The sequence below is a fragment of the Doryrhamphus excisus genome, linkage group LG16 (genome assembly GCF_037039965.1).
Source record: "Doryrhamphus excisus strain RoL-2023G ecotype Guam linkage group LG16, RoL_Dexc_Guam_v1.1, whole genome shotgun sequence".
NCBI classification, from domain to species: Eukaryota; Metazoa; Chordata; class Actinopteri; order Syngnathiformes; family Syngnathidae; genus Doryrhamphus; species Doryrhamphus excisus.
The window spans coordinates 16,117,667-16,143,179 of NC_136372.1; the positions used below are offsets into that span (position 1 = coordinate 16,117,667).

General features: G+C 41.9%; 1 protein-coding gene across 1 annotated transcript in view; it reads left to right on the forward strand.

The window, feature by feature from the left end:
• The first annotated feature begins 1,161 nt into the window (after positions 1-1,161).
• The window catches only part of grin2aa (glutamate receptor, ionotropic, N-methyl D-aspartate 2A, a), a 164,689-nt gene continuing 140,337 nt past the window's right edge, over positions 1,162-25,513 (forward strand). The window contains exons 1-2 of the mRNA XM_078797181.1: positions 1,162-1,271; positions 14,059-14,568. Coding sequence (XP_078653307.1) covers positions 14,080-14,568 — 489 coding nt within the window. The 5' untranslated portion in view covers positions 1,162-1,271; positions 14,059-14,079. The remainder of the gene's footprint in view (positions 1,272-14,058; positions 14,569-25,513) is intronic.

A 25,513-nucleotide genomic window follows, 5' to 3' on the forward strand; every position in this document is an offset into this window, starting at 1 on the left:
AACTGTGTCCGATCCCCTAGGTGATGAAGCTCAAGTACATAAATTCGAGTACATTGTGTTTTTTTTTTGGTTTTTTTTTGTCACGTACCGAAGTAGGAGGTGATATGAGTATCCAATGACATAATGGGTACCATAGTAAGTGTCAATATAGTGATATATATAGCACATCATGACTGGTTCAAGACTCTTCATCCTTGTATTTAGCAAACATCAACTGCTTGTATTGTTTCTTGAATTGGCTTTGATTTCCTTACTCGATCCGTTCCATAGTTTGATTCCACATACCAACCATCATTGGGTGGAGATGGTGGAGTTGACTTTCATCAAGCATTGATCCTTTTTTTTTTTTTCTTTGCACCATTGCTCGCTGCACCATTCATCAAGCGCTGCTGTTTTTCCACTTTTTCCAGGTGGGTTGACTCCACGCCGATTCCCCAAAGACACGTTAGGAGTAAAGCAGTCTCTTTCCTTCAACAAGATTGAGAGGGAAGGATGGAGGGGGGGCGAGGAGGAGAAGATTGTGTAAACGCTGTGTGATTTATCCCAACTCCTCTTCTCCTCCTCCTCCTGATGGAGCTTTAGCGCAGCGAGGAGAGACCCACCAAGAGTCCGTGCGTCCATCCATTCTTCTTTTCCTTCCTTCGTTCCAGCTGCCACCGTCTCTGCAGAGCGCGCGCATCACGGAGGAATAGACACACGCACACTCAGCGCACACTCAGTGCACAAACGTGCACGAGAGAGCGAGCGAGCGAGAGAGCGAGAGTGAGTGGGTCACATGCACTCTCTGCAGGATCTCGCTACCGGTCCATGAATGCGCGCGTCCATCCCGCCTCGTCCTTCTCCTAGCAGCCCCGGGACGGCGATGACGGGATACCGAGCGCCGTGATCTCACAGAGGCGGCTCGAGCCCCCCCCCCCCCCCCCCCCCCCCCAACCATGCGCGGCGGGGCCGGCGGAGATCGCAGTGCAGAATCAGCCGCAGGCGCACGCACAACGAAGACTGGATTACTATACAACATTGATGTTCTTTGCAGCCGCGCCGTCGCAAAGTGACACCAACGTGGGATTCCACTCAGTTTTTTTTTTTTTTTTTTTTGGGGGGGGAGAGAGGGGGGACACGGTGGAAAATTATCGCTGGTTTGTTTCTTCTCCTGCTGTGCAGTGTTTGAGAGTGAGCACCATCGGAGGCTGAATGGTTTCTCGGAGGGAAGAGGGGACTGTTGCAATGTCATCTCACGCCACTCTTTTGGAGCTCCGTGGAAGGGAGATGCTGTAAGTACATTTTTTTTTTTTTACCCCTCACTATTGTGCGTGGTGGTGGGGGGGGGATCCCACACCTATTTTTACCCCTCTTTTGCTGATGCTCTCTGCGGGTTCCCCACAGGCGTCCCCCAAACCAAAGTGCGGCACCCATGAAACACAAGAAATCTCACTCATAATAATAATAATAATAATAATAATAACAATAAAAACCAGCATGTCATCCCCTGCATGTTTTTTTTATCCGCTCTAATTAGCTTCTAATTCATCATCTTGGCGCAGTGAGAGCGCAGACTGGCTTTGAGGCGCATCAGCGTGTAGGTGTACCCCCTTTTTTTTTTTTTTGTCTACAAAACTGAAAAGATGACACAGTTAAGCAGACTCACCCCCCCCCTCTTACACATAATGTATCCAATTCCTTAAAATATGTTCAATTTCAGCAGTTACAATGTTACTCCTGGCACAACTTTTACTTTGGATCCATCCGTTGCCAGACGCGTCGTCAGGATATATATGTATTTTTTTTGCTTAGTTTCTGAACTAAAATCATATTTTTGGTCAAACCCCCGTTGGAACGTGATGTAACGCTGGCTTTGGGCTTGGTTTAAAAAAAAAAAAAAAAAAAAAAAAAAAAAAAGCGTCTTCAGAAAAAGAGTTGGCCGCGGGAGTCAGGTGCCACTCCCCCTCTTCACCGGTAGGGGTCGCGCTTGTATTGTCTTGTCTTCATTGAACCGGAGTGAACCTCCCTCCCTCCTCTCCTCCCCTGTTCTCAGGCGCCAGTCACGTTGTCGAAGCGCAGTTCTCTCCTCTTCTCCTCCTCCTCCACTCTGTAAAGGCGTCAGCTGCAGCCCAATGGAGGGGCCAATCCATATTTCTTTGACAGAAAAAGGAAATAAAGTATTAACCCACCTCCCTCCCATCCCTCCATTTAGATTGAGGCCAACTCCAAAGCCTCTTTAGCTGCCGGTTTTGCTGCTTACCTGTGAGCTTGAAAGGAATATGTCATGGAATGTCATCAAATCTTTATTTTCATATATCCCGCGGAGGCAAAATATTACTTTCATGTAAGCAAAATTCCAAGCCGAAAGAAACAACAGTTTAGGTTCCATGGTCATCAGTGTTATTGTTAAAAGCCGACTCAGAGCCTCCTGGCCCTCAGACAGCACTTTTAGAGAAACAATTGCTTTTTTTCTTTTGGCAAAGGAGCACTGCAATCCCGTTTATTGCCCACTACCACAAAATGAGTCCGTATAGACGCCAACAAAACACCTTATGGAGGTTAAAATGCAAAACGGCAGAGTAGCTATGCAATCGCCAAACACGCACAAGAGCGGAAAGCGCTTGATATCACCATTGCATCATGATGATACTTCTATTAATATGCATCATTGTTGAAAGCTAAGAGGCATAAATGGGTCAAAGTCTGACTGATGTGCTGAATACACCAGGGGTGTCCAAACTGTGCCACGTCGGTGTTTCCGAAAACAACACATACAGACATGCTTTGCGATATCAGTGGAAAAGCCCATTTTCTGTATGTTTGCTATTTTTTATGTTCAAATTATTTTAATTTATTCTTAAATAATCTTAAAATTTTCTTCTTCTAATATTATTAGACTTCAACAATAATAATAATATTATGACTTTAATTTTTTTAGAATTTTTTTTTTTTTACCTTAATATTTTGACTTTATTCCTCTAAAATTACAACTTTAAGCTTTAAGGCTGGCCCTTTAAGGCTGGCCCTTTAAGGTTCTATTTTTGCTTTTTTATTTTCCAATTTTTTCAAAATGTCATCTTGTCAAATATTATTCTTATTATTTCTTTATTCCCGTTATATTTTGACTTGAATTTTTTCCGCAACCTAATTTTGATATAGCATAATTTTTAAAATGTTTTTTTTTAATAATATTATGACAAACAAATTTTTTCTACAGTTGTTTAACTTTATGCTACCAAAATAGAATATTTTCTAAATTTTTTTCAAAAATTTTCTCTCAAATTTTTGCTATTATTTTAGTTTTTTATTAAATTATAATTCTATAATGGCCCCCCGGGCCGCACTTTGGACACCTCTGAGAATACCTCAAAGTCCAACAACACGTATGTTGGGTTAATTGATGACCTTAACCGGCTGGGTACACGCACCAGGACTTTCCCACCCGGCAAAGGCTGCACGTTAAGTACAAAATAATGCAACACACAGCTGCTCAAACGTTGGCTTTTAATGAAAATTTCAGCTCGCAATTAAAACAGCGAGGTGCTAAGTGACTGATTCAGCTGGAAAGGGTATACAGACGACTGCGCTCATTATTCCTGTGGTCCACAAATGCCACATTGTGTTAATTGTGTTAAACTAATAAGTTTTTAGTGGCTAATTAATCACTTGAAAACACCAACTGAAAACCATTTAGGAGGCAGTAACAACAGCTTCCTTTTAGCCATTTTTAATTGAACTACAGTCTCAAAACGGACGGATTGAAGTTTCTTCTGAAACTTGTCCGACCACATTTGATGATGGAACATTGGAATATTCACGAAAAAAACCGCTGTTGCAAAGTTTGATGTTCTACTGATTCAATGTCAATGGAGAATTCCATTCAGCAACTCAGCATTTATTTTAATGACACCAAACTGTACAGTCCCTCGTTTATCACGGTTAATTACTACCAGACCCGATAGTGATAAGTGAATTTCCATGAAGTAGGATTCTTATTTATAAATGGAACGCTTTTGTAGTTTGAGCACAGAAGACCTGTTTATGACCGAAATATTCTTGATTTAAAAACATTATTAGAGATCTCTAAACATGAAATAACACCCCTATAGTCACCTTTACACTCCCGTTATCCAATATAGTAGACATAATAAGACGGAACAGAGGTTTTGTTTAGTTTGATACGCTTAATACACACTAACATAGTAATAATACTGATGTACTTGTACATTTTAATTACAAGCACTAACCTGTGAAAATAGTTCAACTTGTTTGATGATGCTACTACGTACTAGATACCCGTACCTGTGCCTTTGTATTTGAATGGGTGAATATTTCGATTTTAGTTCATGCCGCCATTGTAAAATTGTAAATTCAGGCCATAAATTACATAAAATTTTCTTAAATATGCATAATTTTTTTACCGTTAAGTGGCAAGCGACCGAGCCCCTTACTGCCTCTCCTTTCCGCCATCTGCTCCGTGCGCGGTGCATTAGCGCTCCATGAGAAGCCCCAGTGGAAGTAATTGTATGTTACCGCTCAGCCTTCAACATATTGCCTGTGTAGAGATCTCTAAACATGAAATAGCACCCCTATAGTAACCTTTACACTCCTGTTATCCAATATAGTAGACATAATAAGCCGGAACGGACAGAGGTTTTGTTTAATTTGATACGCTTAATACACGCTAACATAGTAATAAGGCTAGTATATGGCTAGTTAGCCTCTTTGAATCGGACCTTTATTGCGATTGGAGCCGATATAGCGCTCCAACCACATCGAGATCATGTTCAAACCTACTGGAGAAAGCTTATCCCAGCTTGACAAGACCCCCCCTTCCCCCACCCCGATTATCGAACTGATTCACAAGGATCAGCTCTTGTCCGTTTTTGAGTGTACGCGTGTTAGACCACAGGAAGCTGAGTGCCGTACGATGGATTCCGTGGGACTAACACAGATTTGGAGTCCATCATTTGGGTGTTTCGAGGATCATATCGAGATAACCGATGGATTTATTTTACTGATACGGTGGCTTTACCGGTCCGTTACCGAGTCTGAAAAGACCGAGATCCTTCATCAGCTTTGAGGTCGTTAGGGCATCTGTTTTGGGTGAAGTCCTTGGGGCGCTTCCCGTTGGAGGCGTTCCAGAGACACATCCAGCTGGCGCTGACCCAGAGCAAGATGGACAAATTACCTCTGATATGACCTGAGAGAGTCTTCTTGGGGGGGTGGGGGCGCCCAGGAGAGAGAATATAGGGTTAAATCGGTCAACCCAACAAAAGAGTTCCAGATGAATAAATTGCACTGAAGATGGCCGATACCGTTTTTACAGAGGCATAATAATCCTCTGGGTGGTGGTAATGTGAGCAAAAATATTGCCCCCCAACACCCCCCCACCCCCACTAGGATGAACTGCAGCCCTCAACATCTTAACCAATTTCCTCAGGGTGAACATGAACTCAATTTATGAACTCAATTCAAGAAACAAGGGACATTTTTGTTACTTTTGGGGGTTTTGGGACCCCCAAATGCGTGTGGAATTATATTATAGAACGTGAACTCCATTTGTCCGAAAGACGTCAACTGAACCCGTGGGTTGGTAAATCCCTTCCAAAAGCCACACGATAAGTAACTTATGCTAATGCTAAACATCATTATTGTTATTGTTTAGCGCTCTGTTTAGCTGTTATCAGATAAACCAGTGGAACCTTCTTCGACCTTAAACTGCAGATGTCTTGCTGGGCGATTTCTCAATTCTCGACTGGAAGAAAAAAAAAATAATGCTAACTGTTTGTGTTTGGGTCATATTGATTTGGTCAGTGTAGGGCAGGGGTCGGCAACCTTTAGCATCAAAAGAGCCATCTGGGCCTGTTTTGCTCTAAATGAAAACCCACTTGGCGACCACTAAACTGAAGGTAATGCTCCATATGTGTGTGTGTATATACACACACACACTACCGTTCAAAAGTTTGGGATCACTTGGGAATTTTTTTGGCCAGTCTGAGATTTTTCTTGGCATTCCTGCCATGAAGTCCAGCATCCCGAAGTCTCCGCTTCTCTGTTGATAGTGAAACTGGTGTTTGACGGGTACTATTTAGTGGGTGATGACCTTAAACTACACACCTTCATATATTTGTCTTCTTGTACAGTTGTGCTGTTTTTATGTCCTTGTTAGACCCAGTTTGTGCTGCTCTCTGAAGGGAGTAGATTTTCACAGTTTAACAGTTTTAGATGGGATACCTTTTTCGTCTTTCTGTTGCCACCTGGTAATTAGTCCTTAGTCGTTATAATTTCCTAAGCCTTCTCAAATGATTTTGGCTCAACATTTCCAATAAAAATGTGGCGACACATCCGCTTGTTCTAGCTTTAGTTGCCATTGTTCATTCACGACAAAAAATGCTAACAAGCCGAATAGTGACCAGCGTCATCACGGTTTCTCCGCGTGTTGACTAACGGGAAAACACTACCCCTAAAACTTCGATGTAGTATCACACTGCACACGCTCAGTGTAGAGCAGGGGTCTCAAACTCAATTTACTTTGGGACCACTGGAGCCCGGGTCTGGGTGAGACTGGGCCGCATCACGAAAAACTTTTTTTTTTTAAAAAACTTCGCTTTGGTTCCAATTTTCTACAATAAAAGCTCTGATAAAACATTCCACTGTTCTCAAATATCTTACTTTTTATTTTTCTACACAAAATAAGATGAAAAATAAATAAACAAATCAAGTATAAAGAAAATCAATCAGTAATAAATAAATAAATATAATAATAATAATAATAAAAACTTAAGAAACCACATATAGTTGGTGGGTAGACAAATTATTTTTTTCCGATTAAAATGAACAAAGCATTATTAGAGCCCTGTAGACATGACAAAACACGACTATAGTCACATTTATGCTCTTTTTATTTACAACATATTGCGCAACTGCAGGGTCTTGAGACACATGCTAACTCGCAAACTAGAGAGCTAGTGACCTAAACGGTAGCCTTCAAGTTATTTCCTTGAAACTTAAATAGCCAAAAAATTACCACTTCCACACGTATAGGGAGGATAATTATTAACAGTTATGAACATTAATCAAACGTAATATTTTTTTCTGGGTACATACCACCATACAGCATCCATATCAAACTTTTCGCGGGTCGCACTAACATTTAAACTTTCATATCAAGGCGGGGGGCCTCAAACTAGTGTCCTGCGTGTTTGAGACCCCTGGTGTAGAGACTACACAGAAGCATAAAAATTCTCCATCAAAGCGTTTTGTTATTGTCTTGTTGAATAGACACGTACATAGTACAGTAATAAAATGCAAGGTTAGCGCTAGTTGAGGGGAAAGAACAGATCTAAGTAAACGGAATGCATTTGCTCGATAGAAGAAAAAGCCATAGAATATTAAACACAATCCTCCTCAAAGCAGAAAATATCTTTTTATTCTTGCACACGCGTACATCCGCTGGGTCAGAGCACAATAAAAAAAAAAAAAACACCACACACTTATCATAATACGTATCAAGCATTCCGGTTCCAGACTTTGTAAATAAATCATACACATAGAACATATACAGTATGTTAATGTAATTTTAATGCCATTTAGGAAGATAGAAAGGGAGAACTACCATGACTGCGGCGGTAAATGCAGTCCTATTAATCATCATATGAAGATAATGCAAGCTGAATTATTGATGCGTATAAAAGCTAGTTATGCGTGAACCGGAAAACATAGCCTCATGTGTGAATAGCGCCAATAGGAGCATATAGAAGATGTAAATATGATTTTTTTTTTTTTAAATAGTGTACATATAAACAAAGCTAGTGTGTCTTGTTTTTTGGTGGAAGAAGTATATGTGTGGATCCGTGAGTGCGTGACTGGTATCCATGATTACGGCTGTGCCTGCCAAACATCGTTCACTGTTGTGGTGCCAAAAGAGGGGTAGCCTTTGTGTGACGCCATACTGCTTCCATTCCATTTGGCATCGGGGGATGATTGCATGCTCACTCGACATTTTTTTTTTTTTTTTTCTCCTCTCTGAGCATCTCTTTTGCTTTAATGCATTGACTCAACTTCCTTCATGTGCCGTTTTTTTTTTTTTTTTTTTCCACCGACTCTTTTTCACTTTGGCTCCCTGGAATTCGGATGTAATGCCGCAGACTCGTTCCGCGCCAAATGCTGACACTCTTTATTGGAGTTTGATCCCCACACACATTTGAATGGGTCTGTGGACGGTGTTTTGAGCACCTCAGCCGACTGGCATTGCTGAGGAAGTTTCATTCATGGTCGCTTAAAGTGCAGCATTTCACTCCTAAAATAGGCAGCAGTCAGGAATACACTAGAACCTTGGTTAGTGTCGTTAAACCGTTACAGAAGGTCGGACTATAACCGAAACATACTGTAACGCTGGGGTGTCCAAACTTTTTCCACTAAAGGCCACATACTGAAAACTCAAAAACTCAAGCTTTAATATTTATATACTATATATTTTAATATAGTTAAAATATTTTAGTCAGAATTTTGTATTTAAAAAAATAAATACAAAAAATATTTAAAATGTATTTAAAAAAAACTTTTTGTAATTAAAAATGTAAAAAAGGTAGTTATTTTTTGGTAAAAATGTCATACGGAAGTACAGGAAGTAAAAAAAAAAAACATGTGTGAGTCGATGTTATGTTTTAATTTTTATTACTATCCCTATATTGGATAATATGAGTGTAAAGGTGACTATAGGGGTGTTATTTCATGTCAAGAGGGCTCTAATGTTGAACACATTTACAAGTTTGTAAACAGGTGTTTTATGCGGTAACTACAAAAATGTGAAAAAGTGTAAATGTGACTATAGGGGTGTTATTTCATGTCTGGAGGGCTCTAGTATTAAGCACATTATGTGTACATGTGACTATAGGGGTGTTATTTAATGTCTAGAGGGCTCTAATGTTAAACACATTACGTGTAAATGTGACTATAGGGGTGTTATTTCATGTCTAGAGGGCTCTAATGTTACACACATTATGTGTAAATGTGACCATAGGGGTGTTATTTCATGTCAAGAGGGCTCTAATGTTAAACACATTATGTGTAAATGTGACTATAGGGTTGTTATGTCATGTCTAGAGGGCTCTAATGTTGAGCATATTTACAAGTTTGTAAACAGGTGTTTTATGCTGCAACTACGAAAATGTGTAAATGTGACTATAGGGGTGTTATTTCATGTCGAGAGGGCTCTAATGTTAAACACATTATGTGTAAATGTGACTGTAGGGGTGTTATTTCATATCAAAAGGGCTCTAATGTTGAACATATTTACAAGTTTGTAAACAGGTGTTTTATGCTGCAACTACGAAAATGTGTAAATGTGACTATAGGGGTGTTATTTCATGTCGAGAGGGCTCTAATGTTAAACACATTATGTGTAAATGTGACTATAGGGGTGTTATTTCATGTCGAAAGGGCTCTAATGTTGAACATATTTACAAGTTTGTAAACAGGTGTTTTATGCTGCAACTACGAAAATGTGTAAATGTGACTATAGGGGTGTTATTTCATGTCTAGAGGGCTCTAATGTTAAACACATTATGTGTAAACGTGACTATAGGGTTGTTATTTAATGTCTAGAGGGCTCTAATGTTAAACACATTATGTGTAAATGTGACTATAGGGGTGCTGTTTCAGGTCTAGAAGGCTCTAATGTTAAACACATTATGTGTAAATGTGACTATAGGGTTGTTATTTCATGTCTAGAGGTGTCTAATGTTAAAACATATTTACAAGTTTGTAAACAGGTTTTTGTGCTGTAACTACAAAAATATTTCATTTGTAAATAAGGAATTGGACTTCCGGAAATACATTTATCACAGTCGGGTCTGGAAGTGATAAACGAGGGATGATTGTACGTATATGTTTTCATGGAATCAGCATTATATGACCATTGTCTCACGTGTGCACCAATATTTTATTTTATTATTATATTTAATTTTAAGTAGGTGATCCCGGGTTACCATGGCAATACTTGAATTTGAAATGTGGTGTTTCAAAAAAACAAGTAACAATTCCAGAGACCGGAATGACGAATCCAACAACTTTTAAAGTGGAAAAAGAACAACTTTTTTTTGAGTGATGTTCGGACTCCATTGGGCATCACGGCTCCCCCTCCAACAGAGAACGGGGGGGCCTAGATTTGGGTGATTCATGCTCAAGTCTTCTCTAACAATGTTTACGCTTTGCTCGGCACACGGGACAAGCTGTCTTTTTGCTTGTTTTATGAAACCCCCAATTACACCAAAAGCCGTAAAAGATGCAAAAGAAAACGACGGAGATTTGCTGACATGAGTTTTAAAATCCACCTCAAAAAAAAAAACATCTATTCTAACAATGTAAATAACAGCGGTTTATTATGAGCCCTTGAGCTCACCATCATCTTCTTCTCCAAATCTGCACCGATTCAACTCGGTCTCACCCAGAAAGTCTCAGCAGTGACACAACATGCGGGCCTGTCATCTGTCACCGCATCTATAAATGCTCAGCAGTGCACAACATATCATCCAGCCATATGTTTCATGTCTTTCTGACTTCTCCGTCTCTTTCTCTCTCTCGCTTTCCCACTCACACACACACTCAATCTTTCATGCTCTCTGAGCACTGGGTGTCCAGCGAGCCTCTCGAGGGAGATGAAGGTGTAAATTGTAGGGCATGTGAAGCAATGATGATGTCGCTGTACTTTTTTTCTGCCGCGGTTTGATACAAAGAAGCTGATATCAGCCTTCGTGTCTACGTGCCCTAAAATTAGAATTAAACAAGAAAATCATGTCCTGCAGGGGCGGCACGGCGGTCTAGTGGTTAGCGCGCAGACCTCACAGCTAGGAGACCAGGGTTCAATTCCACCCTCGGTTTTCTCCGGGTACTTCGGTTTCCTCCCACATTCCAAAAAAAAAACATGCTAGGTTAATTAGCGACTCCAAATTGTCCATAGGTATGAATGTGAGTGTGAATGGTTGTTTGTCTATATGTGCCCTGTGATTGGCTGGCCACCAGTCCAGGGTGTACCCCGCCTCTCGCCTTAAGAAGACAGCTGGGATAGGCTCCAGCACCCCCCGCGACCCTCGTAAGGATAAGCGGCAGAAAAAGAATGAATGAATGAGTTCTCCTATTTTGTGTGGAAGTGGTAACTTTTTGGCTTCTTATTTTGTCTTTCCCCACCCTCGGCCATCTCTGTGTGGAGTTTGCATGTTCTCCCCGTGCATGCGTGGGTTTTCTCCAGGTACTCCGGTTTCCTCCCACATTCCAAAAAAAGAAAACATGCTAGGTTAATTAGCGACTCCAAATTGTCCATAGGTATGAATGTTAGTGTGAATGGTTGTTTGTCTATATGTGCCCTGTGATTGGCTGGCCACCAGTCCAGGGTGTACCCCGCCTCTCGCCTTAAGAAGACAGCTGGGATAGGCTCCAGCACCCCCCGCGACCCTCGTAAGGATAAGTGGCAGAAAAAGAATGAATGAATGAGTTCTCCTCCTATTTTGTGTGGAAGTGGTAACTTTTTGGCTTCTTATTTTGTCTTTCCCCACCCTCGGCCATCTCTGTGTGGAGTTTGCATGTTCTCCCCGTGCATGCGTGGGTTTTCTCCGGGTACTCCGGTTTCCTCCCACATTCCAAAAAAAAAAAAACATGCTAGGTTAATTAGCGACTCCAAATTGTCCATAGGTATGAATGTGAGTGTGAATGGTTGTTTGTCTATATGTGCCCTGTGATTGGCTGGCCACCAGTCCAGGGTGTACCCCGCCTCTCGCCCGAAGACAGCTGGGATAGGCTCCAGCACCCCCGCGACCCTCATGAGGATAAGCGGTAGAAAATGAATGAATGAATGAACCTTCTAAATGTGTTTTTTTTTTTACATTATTAGAGCTCTCTAGACATGAAGTAGCACCCCTATAGTCACTTATACACTCCTAGAATTCATTATTTATGACATTACACAACTGTTTTGCAGGAGACCCGAGTTCAATTCCACCCTCGGCCATCTCTGTGTGGAGTTTGCATGTTCTCCCCGTGCATGCGTGGGTTTTCTCCAGGTACTGCGGTTTCCTCCCACATTCGGAAAACATGCTAGGTTAATTGGCGACTTCAAATTGTCCATAGGCCACCAGTCCAGGGTGTACCCCGCCTCTCGCCCAAAGACAGCTGGGAGGAAAAAGCGGTAGAAAATGAATGAATGAATGAATAATGTCCTGCAGTGGGTGGGGCTGCTTGTGTGTTTTTTTCCAGAGTGGAGACATCCCAGGTGGAGGTGATAAGCAATCAGGTGGAGGTGGAGGCAAACAGTTGCCACTCTTACCTCCATTATTGCTTTGTGCTCAGCCATTTTGGTTCATAATTGTGTTTTTTTTTTTTGGCCTGGGGTGCCGTGTTTGGTTTCGTAGAGCGGCGTATCATCCTGAGTGTTTTCTGGTGAGTTTTTTGTATTCTTGAGTATTTTTGCTTCATTGCCAGTTTTTGTCAAGTCAAGTCAATTTTATTTGTATAGCCCTTAATCATAAAAGAGCCTCAAAGGGCTTACCAAGCAAGCAACAGTAGATACAGTAGATGATAGACAATAGGCGACATCCCTGATCTGGACCCCCATCATTCATACCTATGGACAATTTGGAGTCGCCAATTAACCTAGCATGTTTTTGGAATGTGGGAGGAAACCCACGCATGCACGGGGAGAACATGCAAACTCCACACAGAGATGGCCGAGGGTGGAATTGAACTCAGGTCTCCTAGCTGTGAGGCCTGCGCGTTATCCACTGGGCCATGCAGCCTATTGTATCTTTCCACAAAATAAATTTGTGAAACTTTTTTTAGTTGGGAACTGATATTTTCCTCAAACTTACTTATGTTGTACTGCTGATTATTCAAGGACAGGAAAGCTAGGGTCTCGTAACTGTGTGGCCTGTGCGCTAACCACTCGGCCATGCAGCGTACTGAATTTTTCCACAAAATAAATGTGAAACTTTTTTAGTCGGGAACTGATATTTTCCTCAAACTTACTTATGTTGTGCTGCTGATTATTAAAGAACAGTAAAGCTAAGGTCTCTAGCTGTGAGGCCTGTGCGCTATCCACTCGGCCATGCAGCGTACTGAATTTTTCCACAAAATAAATTTGTGAAACTTTTTTAGTCGGGAACTGATATTTTCCTCAAACTTATGTTGTACTGCTGATTATTAAAGAACAGGAAAGCTAGGGTCTCTAGCTGTGAGGTGTGCGCGCTATCCACTCGGCCATGCAGCGTACTGAATTTTTCCACAAAATAAATTTGTGAAACGTTTTTTAGTCGGGAACTGATATTTTCCTCAAACTTACTTATGTTGTACTGCTGATTATTAAAGAACAGGAAAGCTAGGGTCTCTAGCTGTGAGGTGTGCGCGCTATCCACTCGGCCATGCAGCGTACTGAATTTTTTCACAAAATTGTGAAACTTTTTTAGTCGGGAACTGATATTTTCCTCAAACTTACTTATGTTGTACTGCTGATTACTAAAGAACAGGAAAGCTAGGGTCTCTAGCTGTGAGGTGTGCGCGCTATCCACTCGGCCATGCAGCGTACTGAATTTTTTTCACAAAATTGTGAAACTTTTTTAGTTGGGAACTGATATTTTCCTCAAACTTACTTATGTTGTACTGCTGATTACTAAAGAACAGGAAAGCTAGGGTCTCCTAGCTGTGATGCCTGCGTGCTAACCACTCGGCCATGCAGCCTACTGTTTTGTTCCACAAAATAAATTTGTGAAACTTTTTTTTTTTAGTCGGGAACTGATATTTTCCATTCCTTTGCAATGCCTCTTGACGCTCATTTTGCCTGTAAATAATTCTGGTTTGAGCGTTGCTTTCATACTTAAAGGCAGTTCAGACCTTCCACCTTTTAAAGCTTTATATATGTTGCAAAGAAGCCCGCGTTTGAGTCATCAAATCTGAATAGTCGTGACTAAAATTTGTTGTTAGTCATCTTGGATCTCTCACACTTCCTCTCAAGGGCATCTCCGTCTCGATTAGAACCTGCGAGCCTAACACCATTTGCTCTGACCGTGTCCTTTTTTTTTCTCCGTGCAGGGGCTGAAGCGGTTCGGAAGAATGTCCCTCAGCAGCAAAAGAATCAAGAGGAGGAGCAGAAGGTGCGGCGGCGGCGGCGGCGGCGGCGGTCACCACCACGCCGTGCTGTTTTCCTTAGCTCTATCGTTAGCGGTGGTGGTGACCTTCTTCACCGATCCAGTGGCGGCCCAAAAGCAGCGTGGAGGTGGCTCGGAAAAAGTCCCGGTGCTAAATATCGCCGTGATTCTGGGCCGCACGCGTTACATCTCCGACCGGGACATCCGGGCGCTGTGGAGCAAGGAGGAACCCGTCGATGTCAACGTGGTGTCGTTGCTCGTTAACGAGACGGACCCAAAGAGCATCATCACTAACATGTGCGACCTGATGTCCGGGACGAAGATCCACGGTGTGGTTTTTGGGGATGGCACGGACCAGGAGGCCATTGCCCAGATTTTGGATTTTATTTCCTCGCAGACGCTCATCCCCATCCTGGGCATCCATGGAGGCTCGTCCATGATCATGGCGGATAAGGTATGTTCATAGTTTTCTTCTGAAAGACCAGCTATTTAGAACATTGAATGCATCATTTCCATGTTTTTCTCCCTGCACCAAAATCGAGATCCAGTACACCAGAGAAAAAAGACAAGCCAATGCTCTCTTGTTAGTTTTTGCACGCTTAGCTGTTGGCGCTGCTGCCGGAATCTGAAAGTATATTGTAATAAGTTATTTTCCGGAGGGAAAGCAATGTCAGCTGCACTTTTCCAAAACAGCGGTGCATTTGCTGTCTTGTCTCTGTGCACCGCAGAGAACGTAGACAAAGAGAAGGGCGAGCGGGGAAAGGTAAGTAACTGTAGAGGAATCCGCTTCCCCCGGTTCAATGGCCATGAATTGCAGATGAGAAAATGTTATTTTTTTGTGTCATTTGAATGAATACACACACACACACACACACGGATTTCGGCGTTCCGGAATGGAATTTTAAGGTCCGGGGAACAATTTAGGTGACAATGTCACACTAACACCAACACCTGCTTCTGTTTGTTGTAAAAATCAGATGTCAGTTGGGTCTCCAAACTGAGGTACCGGTGTGCTATACTCCGTGCCTGTGAACATACCCGTTCATCTGGGTCGCTGTATTATCAGGGAATTGAACCCATCGCAACTGCGCTGTCCAGTTTATCCTGCAAGACATTTTGCCTCCCGTCATCAGTTCCTACTCAATGACCACTCGTAAGACGACTGTGCTTTTTGTGCTTTCACTCTTTCACTCGGTAGGACAGCCCTCGTCACACAGACTAGGGTTGTCCTACCTAGTCATTGCGTATCAGTTGCGTAACTGATAAAGTCTGACTATGTGGGACTCGCTAGGTCCAGTCCTACATAGTCAGACTTTATCATTTCATGCTCAATGACTAGGTAGGACAGTCACATAGACTTGGGGTACTAATAGGCAATGTGGTAGGTAGGACAGCTCCTGGTGTTACTGGATAAGATTAGGTGACTGTCTGTGTGACTAGGGCTGTCCTACCCAGTCATTGAGCATGGACTGATATAGTCTGACGAGACTCTCGTCCTGAGTCCCACATAGTCAGACTTTATCAGTTCATGCTCAATGACTCGGTGGGACACAAACCTGACTAGGTAGGACAGTCACATAGACTGGGGTACTAATAGGCAATGTGGTAGGTAAGGCAGCTCCTGGTGTTACTGGATAAGATTAGGTGACTGGGTAGGATAACCCTAGTCTGTGTGACTGGGGCTGTCCTACCTAGTCATTGAGCATGGACTGATAAAGTCTGACTAGACTCTCCTCCCGAGTCCCACATAGTCAGACTTTATCAGTTCATGCTCAATGGTTCGGTGGGACACAAACACAAGCCCGACTAGGTAGGACAGCTCTAGTCACACAGACTAGGGTTGTCTTACCCAGACTGGGGTACTAATCTGCAATTTGGTAGGTAGGGCAGCTCCTTACTGGGTAAGATTAGGTGACTAGGTGGACATCCCTAGTCTGTGTCCTATAAGTACCTACCTAGGACAGCCATAGGTGTGACAAGAACTGTCCTACCTAGTCACACAGACTAGGGACCTAATAGGGGAATGTTGTTGGTAGGACATCACCAGACTCGGCGGGACAAACACCGAGTCTATCGACAGAGCGCTGTCCTACCATGTTCCCTATTAGATCCCTAGTCTGTGTGACTAGGTAGGACAGCCCTTGGTGTTACATGTCCCAAAGAGTGTGTAACTCATGCTTTCCTATCTAGTCAGACTAGTGTCTCACCTGTCTACCTAGGACTGTACCACCGACAACATTGACCATCTATGGCTGTCCTATTAGTCTGCTTACCTACTACCTAGGACTAGACTACGAATGTCTACCATGTTCTCTGTTAGTATCCTTGTCTGTGTGACTGTCCTACCTAGTCATTGAGCATGAACTGCTGGTGTGCCTATGTTGGACTCGGTAGGACAGCTCTAGCCTGTTTGACTGGTGCTGTCCTACATAGTCAGAATTTAGCATCTCAGTCATTTGAACACAAGCCTTATGAGTGGTAATGATAGCAATATTCACTCATCACGCGTTGATTGGCAGCCGAAACGTATCGGTTCCAGTGCAAGCTAACAAATCCTGAGCCCGCCGGATCACCGATCACATCCTCCTCTCCGTTCCGCGCCATAAAACAACCTCCTGAGCTGATTTCCCCACAAAAGTCCGACCCCGGGTGGCCCACAATAAAACACGCAGTATAAGAAGGCTGTCAGGTCTGTAAGAACCTCTGGGCAATGACCTCGTTTGTTTACAGTAAATATACAAATGTCTTAAAGTTACCGTGCGCTAATGGGTTTATTGATTCTTCTGCGTTAAATATGTCACCTTTTAAAGATGGCTGAGAGGAGGAGGAGGAGGAGGAGGAGGAATGAGTTGGGGTGACGAAGCCAAGAAATAAGGGACTGAGGGGGATAATCCCTCCGTTTGACCAGAGGCGAGTCTGAAAGGAAGGGAATTACACAATGTTTTGATTGGCACCTGCCATACAGAACACCTATTTCATCCTCGCCGTTACAGATACGTCGGCTTTGAACAGCAATTCAGCTCCCGGACATTGCAGAGTGTTTTCTCCGCAGGCGCAGACGGGGGGAGGGAAATAATCCACTTTCATGCGCCTCGGTCCACTTTCTTGTCTGCTTTTACTTTTCCAATATGTCTTCTTCTTTGCTTCATAGCTCATCAATGAGCTTCAAATCCAAATGTCATGCTGTGTGGATGTTGTCGCTGCCATTTGGCCACGCACACACACACACACACACACACACACACACACACACACTTGTGCCTCCAGGTTGCACTTCCATTTATGTTCCCTGTATTATCTTATGAAAACCTTGTGAGTCACATCTGTGTTTCTGATGATTTCATCAGATGTGAGGCATCAACTTTTCAATGACCTTCTGAGACACATATAAGAAGTGTCGTGACGGCTTCCTGGCTTAAAAAAACAACTTCAGGAACTTTTAGTGATATAATCTCAACTGCATGTATTTGAAACATAATAATAATAATAATAACAATAATAGTAATAATAATAATAGGCTGCACGGCGGGCAAGTGGTTAGCTCGCAGGCCCTAGCTTTCCTGTTCTTTAGTAATCAGCAGTACAACATAGGTAAGTTTGAGGAAAATATCAGCTCCCGACTAAAAAGGTTTCACAAATTTTTGTGGAAAGATACAGAAGGCTGCATGGCCGAGTGGTTAGCCCACAGGCCTCACAGCTCAGAGACTGTAGCTTTCCTGTTCTTTAGTAATCAACATTACAACATAGGTAAGTTTGATGAAAATATCAGTTCCCGACTAAAAATGTTTCACAAATTTATTTTGTGGAAAAATTCAGTAGGCTGCATGGCCAAGTGGTTATGAGACCCTAGCTTTCCTGGTCTTTCATAATCAGCAGTACAACCTAGTAGGTAAGTTTGAGGAAAATATCAGTTCCCGACTAAAAAAAAGTTTCACAAATTTATTTTGTGGAAAAATTCAGTAGGCTGCATGGCCAAGTGGTTATGAGACCCTAGCTTTCCTGGTCTTTCATAATCAGCAGTACAACCTAGTAGGTAAGTTTGAGGAAAATATCAGTTCCCGACTAAAAAAAAGTTTCACAAATTTATTTTGTGGAAAAATTCAGTAGGCTGCATGGCCAAGTGGTTAGCGCACAGGCCACACAGCTAGGAGACCCTAGCTTTCCTGTTGTTTAGTAATCAACATTACAACGTAGGTAAGTTTGATGAAAATATCAGTTCCCGACTAAAAATGTTTCACAAATTTATTTTGTGGAAAAATTCAGTACGCTGCATGGCCAAGTGGTTAGCGCACAGGCCTCACAGTTAGGAGACCCTAGCTTTCCTGTTCTTTAGTAATCAACATTACAACGTAGGTAAGTTTGATGAAAATATCAGTTCCCGACTAAAAATGTTTCACAAATTTATTTTGTGGAAAAATTCAGTAGGCTGCATGGCCAAGTGGTTAGCGCACAGGCCACACAGCTAGGAGACCCTAGCTTTCCTGTTCTTTAGTAATCAACATTACAACGTAGGTAAGTTTGATGAAAATATCAGTTCCCGACTAAAAATGTTTCACAGATTTATTTTGTGGAAAAATTCAGTAAGCTGCATGGCCAAGTGGTTAGCGCACAGGCCTCACAGTTACGAGACCCTAGCTTTCCTGTTCTTTAGTAATCAGCAGTACAACATAGGTAAGTTTGAGGAAAATACCAGTTCACAACTAAAAAAGTTTCACATTTATTTTGTGGAAAAATTCAGTAGGCTGCATGGACGAGTGGTTAGCGCGTAGGGGAGATGCTAGCTTTCCTGTTCTTTAGTAATCAGCAGTACAACATAGGTAAGTTTGAGGAAAATATCAGTTCCCAACTAAAAAAAAAAAAGTTTCACAAATTTATTTTACAGTAGGCTGCATAGCCGAGTGGTTAGCGCACAGGCTACACAGCTCGGAGACCCGAGTTCGATTCCACCCTCGGGCTACTTTAGTTGGCTACTTTGCAGATTTCACTTATTGCGGGCTATTTTGGGAACCTATTCCCGTGATAAATGAAGGGAACGCTATCAACATTAACTGGAAAAAGGAATGTACCAACTCCCCAAAGATGATTGGGATTTGGTACAACCTTTTTGGGAGGTGTAATTGTAATTCGTTTAGCTTTTTGTTAACATGTTTGGCACTTCTCGGCCACCGTACTTTTGGACCAGATACTTGGAGGATGCATGCGGTCCATGTTGAGTGGATCAAGTATTTTGGATCCGCGGGATGAATCCCAGCTTCTCCAGTCCTCTGGCCTCCTTTTGAAACTTTATTTAACTTGTGTGCCGTAGGTGAAGGTTTATTCTTTTTTTCCTCTATGAAGTCTAAGTAGCCGAGTCTTTCTGCTGCCTTGTTCCATCCAGATTTTCGCTAATCCTCATGTGAAATACGGGGAGAGGCTCGCCTCCAATGATTACGCCTTGTAAGACCCCTCTGTGTGTTTGTCTATTCGTGATTACGCCTTCATGCTGCGTGTGTGAAATTTCCCCGTGTATGTGCTTTTTAATCTATTTCCCCGCACTACACTTCCGCGTTTCCCTTTTGCCCGTCACTTGGAGGATAAATCTCTCGGCGGTGATGACTCCCAGTCAAAACCATGGGAACCTCTAGAGAAAGAGAGTTCGATCCTCGGAATGTACCTCGTAAAGAAAAACAACATGTCATTCCCATCCCGACTGCTCCGTTTACCTTTCCTTCACATGTTCATCATGTCGACTCTCGCTTGTTCATGAGATAAACGGATCAGCATCTCTTTTGTGTTAGTACTTTCCCATGCATCTCTCACCCTTCTGTTGAATAATGCAGCATTTCCCTGTATTGAAAGGAATACATAATTGATTAAGGAAATATATGTGTCTTCCTTTGCAGTATTTTCAGTTCATCCGGCATAACGACTCGGGAAGAAAACACCAGTATTAGCATTTTAGCATTTTATTTCTAAAATCACAAATACTTAAACTTGCTGATTATAGTTCATCTTCAAACAGCTAAAATAATGCATAAGGCTAAAAATAACCAATTACCTAAAAATGTCATATTTTTGTCACCTCGTACTTTGGTTCATGACAAAAAATTAATAGAAATAAAAAATAAATCAATAAGTAAAATTAAGTAAAAAAAAAAAAAAAATTAAAATTATATTAAGAAAGCAGGAAGTGAACAAATGTAACAGAGGGGAGGGGTAGGAGGGGTAGGATTTAATAAGCTTTGCTTCTTCCTGCTCCTTTTGGACATGTGGAACTGTGAACTAATTATGGGATGGCACTCAATTGTAATCTAATGCATGTTCAAAATGAAATAAACCATTACGCTCAGAAATACACAGTGCGCTTGAACACCTAACCAGCGCATGGTACATTGCTTGACAGGACAAAAAATACATAAAATAAATTAATAAAAAAATTATAAAATTAAGTTTTAAAAAAAATTAAATAAAATTAAAATAAATGAAAATTATATTTGGAAAGCAGGAAGTGAACAAATATAACAGTTACTGATTGTAAAAGTACCAGTGGAGGGGTAGGATTTAATAAGCTTTGCTTCTTCCTACTCCTTTTGGACATGTGGAACTGTGAACTTATTATGGGATGGCACTCAATTGTAATCTGATGCATGTTCAAATTAAATGAAACCATTACCATTTTCATGCCATTGCTTTATTATTATTATTATTATTTTTTAGGGATTCTAGTAAAATTCTTCCCTGCATAAACCTTTTCATTCTTGCGCGCCTTTATCCCCTTCAGTGCTTTAATTTTGTGGGTAGATGTCTGGGCCGACTTGGTCATGGGCTTCATGCAATTCTCGCACTAAATGGTTATCGACTCACTGCGAGGTCAGTAATGCAGACTGGATCACGTTAGTCACGAACGCTCTTCATTCCGCATTTTATACGGCTTGGTGCCATGACTCCTAGCGATACCTACAGCCGCTTGTCCCTTCGCATTCTCAGTTGATGTCTTTTGTTGCTGTGGACACCGTCCTCAGAGCTGCGCAACGCTTGGGATAAGACTCGGGTAAAATGAGTGGTTAGTGCGCAAGCCTCACAGCTAGGAGACCCGAGTTTGATTCCACTCTGCAGTTTGCATGTTCTTTCCGTGCATGTGTGGGTTTTCATAGTCATCAGCAGTACAACATAGGTAAGTTTGAGGAAAATATCAGTTCCCGACTAAAAAAAAAAGTTTCACAAATTTATTATGTGGAAAGATACAGTAGGCTGCATGGAAGAGTGGTTAACGCACAGGCCACACAGCGAGGAGACCCGAGTTCGATTCCGCTCTGTGTGGAGTTTGCATGTTTTCCCCGGGTACTCTGGTTTCTTCCCACATTCCAAAAACATGCTAGGTTAATTAGCGACTCCAAATTGTCCATAGGTATGAATGTGAGTGTGAATGGTTGTTTGTCGATATGTGCCCTGTGATTGGCTGGCCACCAGTCCAGGGTGTACCCCGCCTCACGCCCGAAGACAGCTGGGATAGGCTCCAGCAACCCCCGCGACCCTCGTGAGGAAAAAGCGGTAGAAAATGAATGAATGAATGTCTACTATATTGGGTGATAGGAGTGTAAAGATGACTATAGGGGTGTTATGTCATGTCTAGAGGTCTTTAATAATGTTAAAACCGTATTTATGAGGTTGTAATCGGGTTTTCTAGGCTCTAACTATGAAAATATTTAATATATAATAAAGGAATCCTACTTCTGGAACCAATTAACCGCCATAAATGAGGGCAAAAATGCTTCGTAACTAACGGGTTAGTGGTTAGCATGTAGATATTTGCCATTAAACTACCAAACATGACGTTTGGTCATCAGTCTCTTTAATTGGAATGATTCCAGCCTCATAAGACAAACGACTCGACGTACGTTTCAGAACAGTCAGAAATCAAGACATTAAACCAGAAATAAATCACATTTTAAGGCAATAAATGTACGTCATGTGTGTTATATTTGCTGAATAAACTGCAAAAATAAAATAAAAAGAAATCCGCCCAATGCTAGTTTGCAGTTTTACTCGACAACATAAACCAAATGACCCGATAAGTTTAAAATATGCTAATTCCGCCACAACAAAATAAAAAAAGATGGAAAAACACTGTATATATATGTATATATCTTTTTAATCGTTCCTGCTTTTGCAAATTTAAAATGTTATTATAGACGCCCACAGAACTGCCTGCAACATTTTTGTTTTTATCTGCAATTTGTCTGCTTTTTTTGTATTTTCTCCGTGAATTACGGAACTAAAATGCGACTAATAAAGCATCGCATGACGCCGCTTGTGTGCTAAGAGAGCCCTTGCTTTGGAAGCGTATGTGTTTTAAGCCCTTTTATTATGATTAAGCACTTGCGACATTGATTATAACAGCAATAGTTGACAAGTTATCAACATTAATCCACAGTAGAGCAGATTTATTTGGCCATGAAGTGTGCAGAAATGCAAACACAACGAAGTAACGATCTCGGGGAAATAATAATTCTCTTTCCCGTTCTAATGATTGTGATGTATATTTATTCATATACTCATTGATGCCAGGATGATGCAGTGTTTTTCATCGGTCTTACGGTGGTTAACGTCATTAATGTGCTCCAAACATAAAAACGTATGGAAACTGAATACAATTTTCCCATAAGGAATAATACAAATCTAATGTATCAAATCTATTGATCTGCACAATAAAATGTGACTGGTTGAATATGTTTTTACCATTATTAGAGCCCTCTACACCAGAAATAACACCCCTATAGTTGCATGTGCAGGGTAGGGCTTCACTGTAGGGACACCGCTAGCATAGCAAGCTACCTAGCTCGATTTACTTCTAAATTCATTCATTCAGTTTCTTCCGCTTTTCCTCACGAGGACTGCGGGGGGTGCTGGAGCCTATCCCAGCTGTCTTCTTCGGGCAAGAGGCGGGGTATATACATATAGACAAACAACCATTCACCTCACATTCATACCTATGGACAATTTGGAGTCGCTAATCAACCTAGCATGTTTTCGGAATGCGTGAGGAAACCGGAGTACCCGGAGAAAACCCACGCATGCACGGGGAGAACGTGCAAACTCCACACAGAGATAGCCGAGGGTGGAATTGAACTCGGGTCTCCTCACTGTGATCTGCACATTAACGTTTATGACCTTCCAAATAGACTTTTTAACATTAGAGCCCTCTCAACATGAAATAGCATCCCTATAGTCGCCTTTGCGCTCCTATGCGCTCCACGCATGCACGGGGAGAACATGCAAACTCAACACAGACATAGCCGAGGGTGGAATTGAACCCTGGTCTCCCAGCTGTGAGGTCTGCTGGTTGAATATTTTTTTTTTACCATTATTAGAGCCCTCTACACCAGAAATAACACCCCTATAGTTGCATTGATATATATTCTTTCTTTGCAATATAAATATAATATATAAACTATAATGTGCAGGGTCGGGCTAGCATAGCAAGCTAACTAGCCCGATGTACTTGATTGTTTTTTTAAATTTACTTCTTAGTTCGAAAGAAATATTCAATGACATCACATTTTAGTGTATACTGTATAAAGTATAGTGCTGTACATTGCTGGTGCTAAAGGCTAAAATATTCTACGTTATACAGACGTTGTACGCAAACTGAGGCTACATTTTTGTGACAAGTTTATGACCTTCCAAATAGACTTTTTAACATTAGAGCCCTCTAGACATGAAATAGCATCCCTATAGTCGCCTTTTCGCTCCCACGCATGCACAGGGAGAACATGCAAACTCCACGCAGAGATAGCCGATGGTGGAATTGAACCCTGGTCTCCCAGCTGTGAGGTCTGCTGGTTGAATATTTTTTTTAACCATTATTAGAGCCCTCTACACCAGAAATAACACCCCTATAGTTGCATTGATATATATATATATATATATATATATATATATATATTCTTTGTTTGCAATGTAACGCTGAACTATAATGTGCAGGGTGGGGCTAGCATAACAAGCTAACTAGCCCGATGTACTTTATTATTTTTTGTAAATTTACTTCTTAATTCGAAAGAAATATTCAATGACATGACATTTTAGTGTATACTGTATAAAGTATAGTGCTGTACATTGCTGATGCTAAAGGCTAAAATATTCTACGCTATCCAGATGTTGTACGCAAACTGAGGCTACATTTTTGTGACAAGTGGCTGAAAAATTTGGTTTTGTTGGAGGTGGAAAAAAATACACAAGATGGAGTTCTCATATGAACGTATTATTTACGTCCAATTACTGTTTGTTTTCGTTCGCCTCAGCCCCCCCCCCCCCCCCCCATGCCGCCATGTTGCTAAAACATCCATGCCATGCAAATCGACAGCCCCCACTGTGCAGATGCTAATCAAGACGCCGTGTGTCCATGTGTGCATCAATATCTATGCGGTTGTAATTGGCTGCGTGTGTGTCGTCGTTTGCCATCATGACATCATGGAAGGAGGGGGGGGGGGGGCGGTTGACACGTCGCCTATTACCTTGCCGAGGCTCCTCGGAGTGAGCACTTCTCTTAATGGCTTCTTTTTGTATTCCGTGTTTGCGTGTGCGTTGCTGTAGGTTTTTGAAGGCCGGATGCTAGCATGTGTGCTCATGCATCTACTTTATGTCAGGATACAGTAGATGTCTGCAATTGAAAATAGGTTGCATTTACCCAATAGCAAATAAACACAAGTAATTGAATCAGCCATAAAAATGTACATGTCTAATGTATTGTTGTTGCCACTGTAATGGCTACTAGCCTTCCTTCCTGGTTCTTTGGACTTGGCTGCTGAGGCAGAAGCAGGGGAATGATCACACAATTTAAACTTAATCTTTAGGGCTGCACGGTGGTTTAGTGGTTAGCGCATATACCTCACAGCTAGGAGACCAAGGTTCAATTCCACCATCTCTGTGTGGAGTTTGCATGCGTGGGTTTTCTCCGGGTACTCCGGTTTCCTCCCACATTCCAAAAACATGCTAGGTTAATTAGCGACTCCAAATTGTCCATAGGTATGAATGTGAGTGTGAATGGTTGTTTGTCTATATGTGCTCTGTGATTGGCTGGCAACCAGTCCAGGGGTGTACCCCGCCTCTCGCCTGAAGACAGCTGGGATAGGCTCCAGCACCCCCCGCAGACCCTCGTAAGGATAAGCGGTAGAAAATGAATGAATTAATGAGTTCTCCTATTTTGTGTGGAAGTGGTAACTTTTTAGCTTCTTATTTTGTCTTTTCCCCACCCTCGGTCATATCTGTGTGGAGTTTGCATGTTCTCCCCGTGTATGCGTGTGTTTTTTTTTCCCCGGGTACTCCGGTTTCCTCCCACATTCCTCCCACAAACATGCTATCTTAATTAGCGACTCCAAATTGTCCATAGGTATGAATGTGAGTGTGAATGGTTGTTTGTC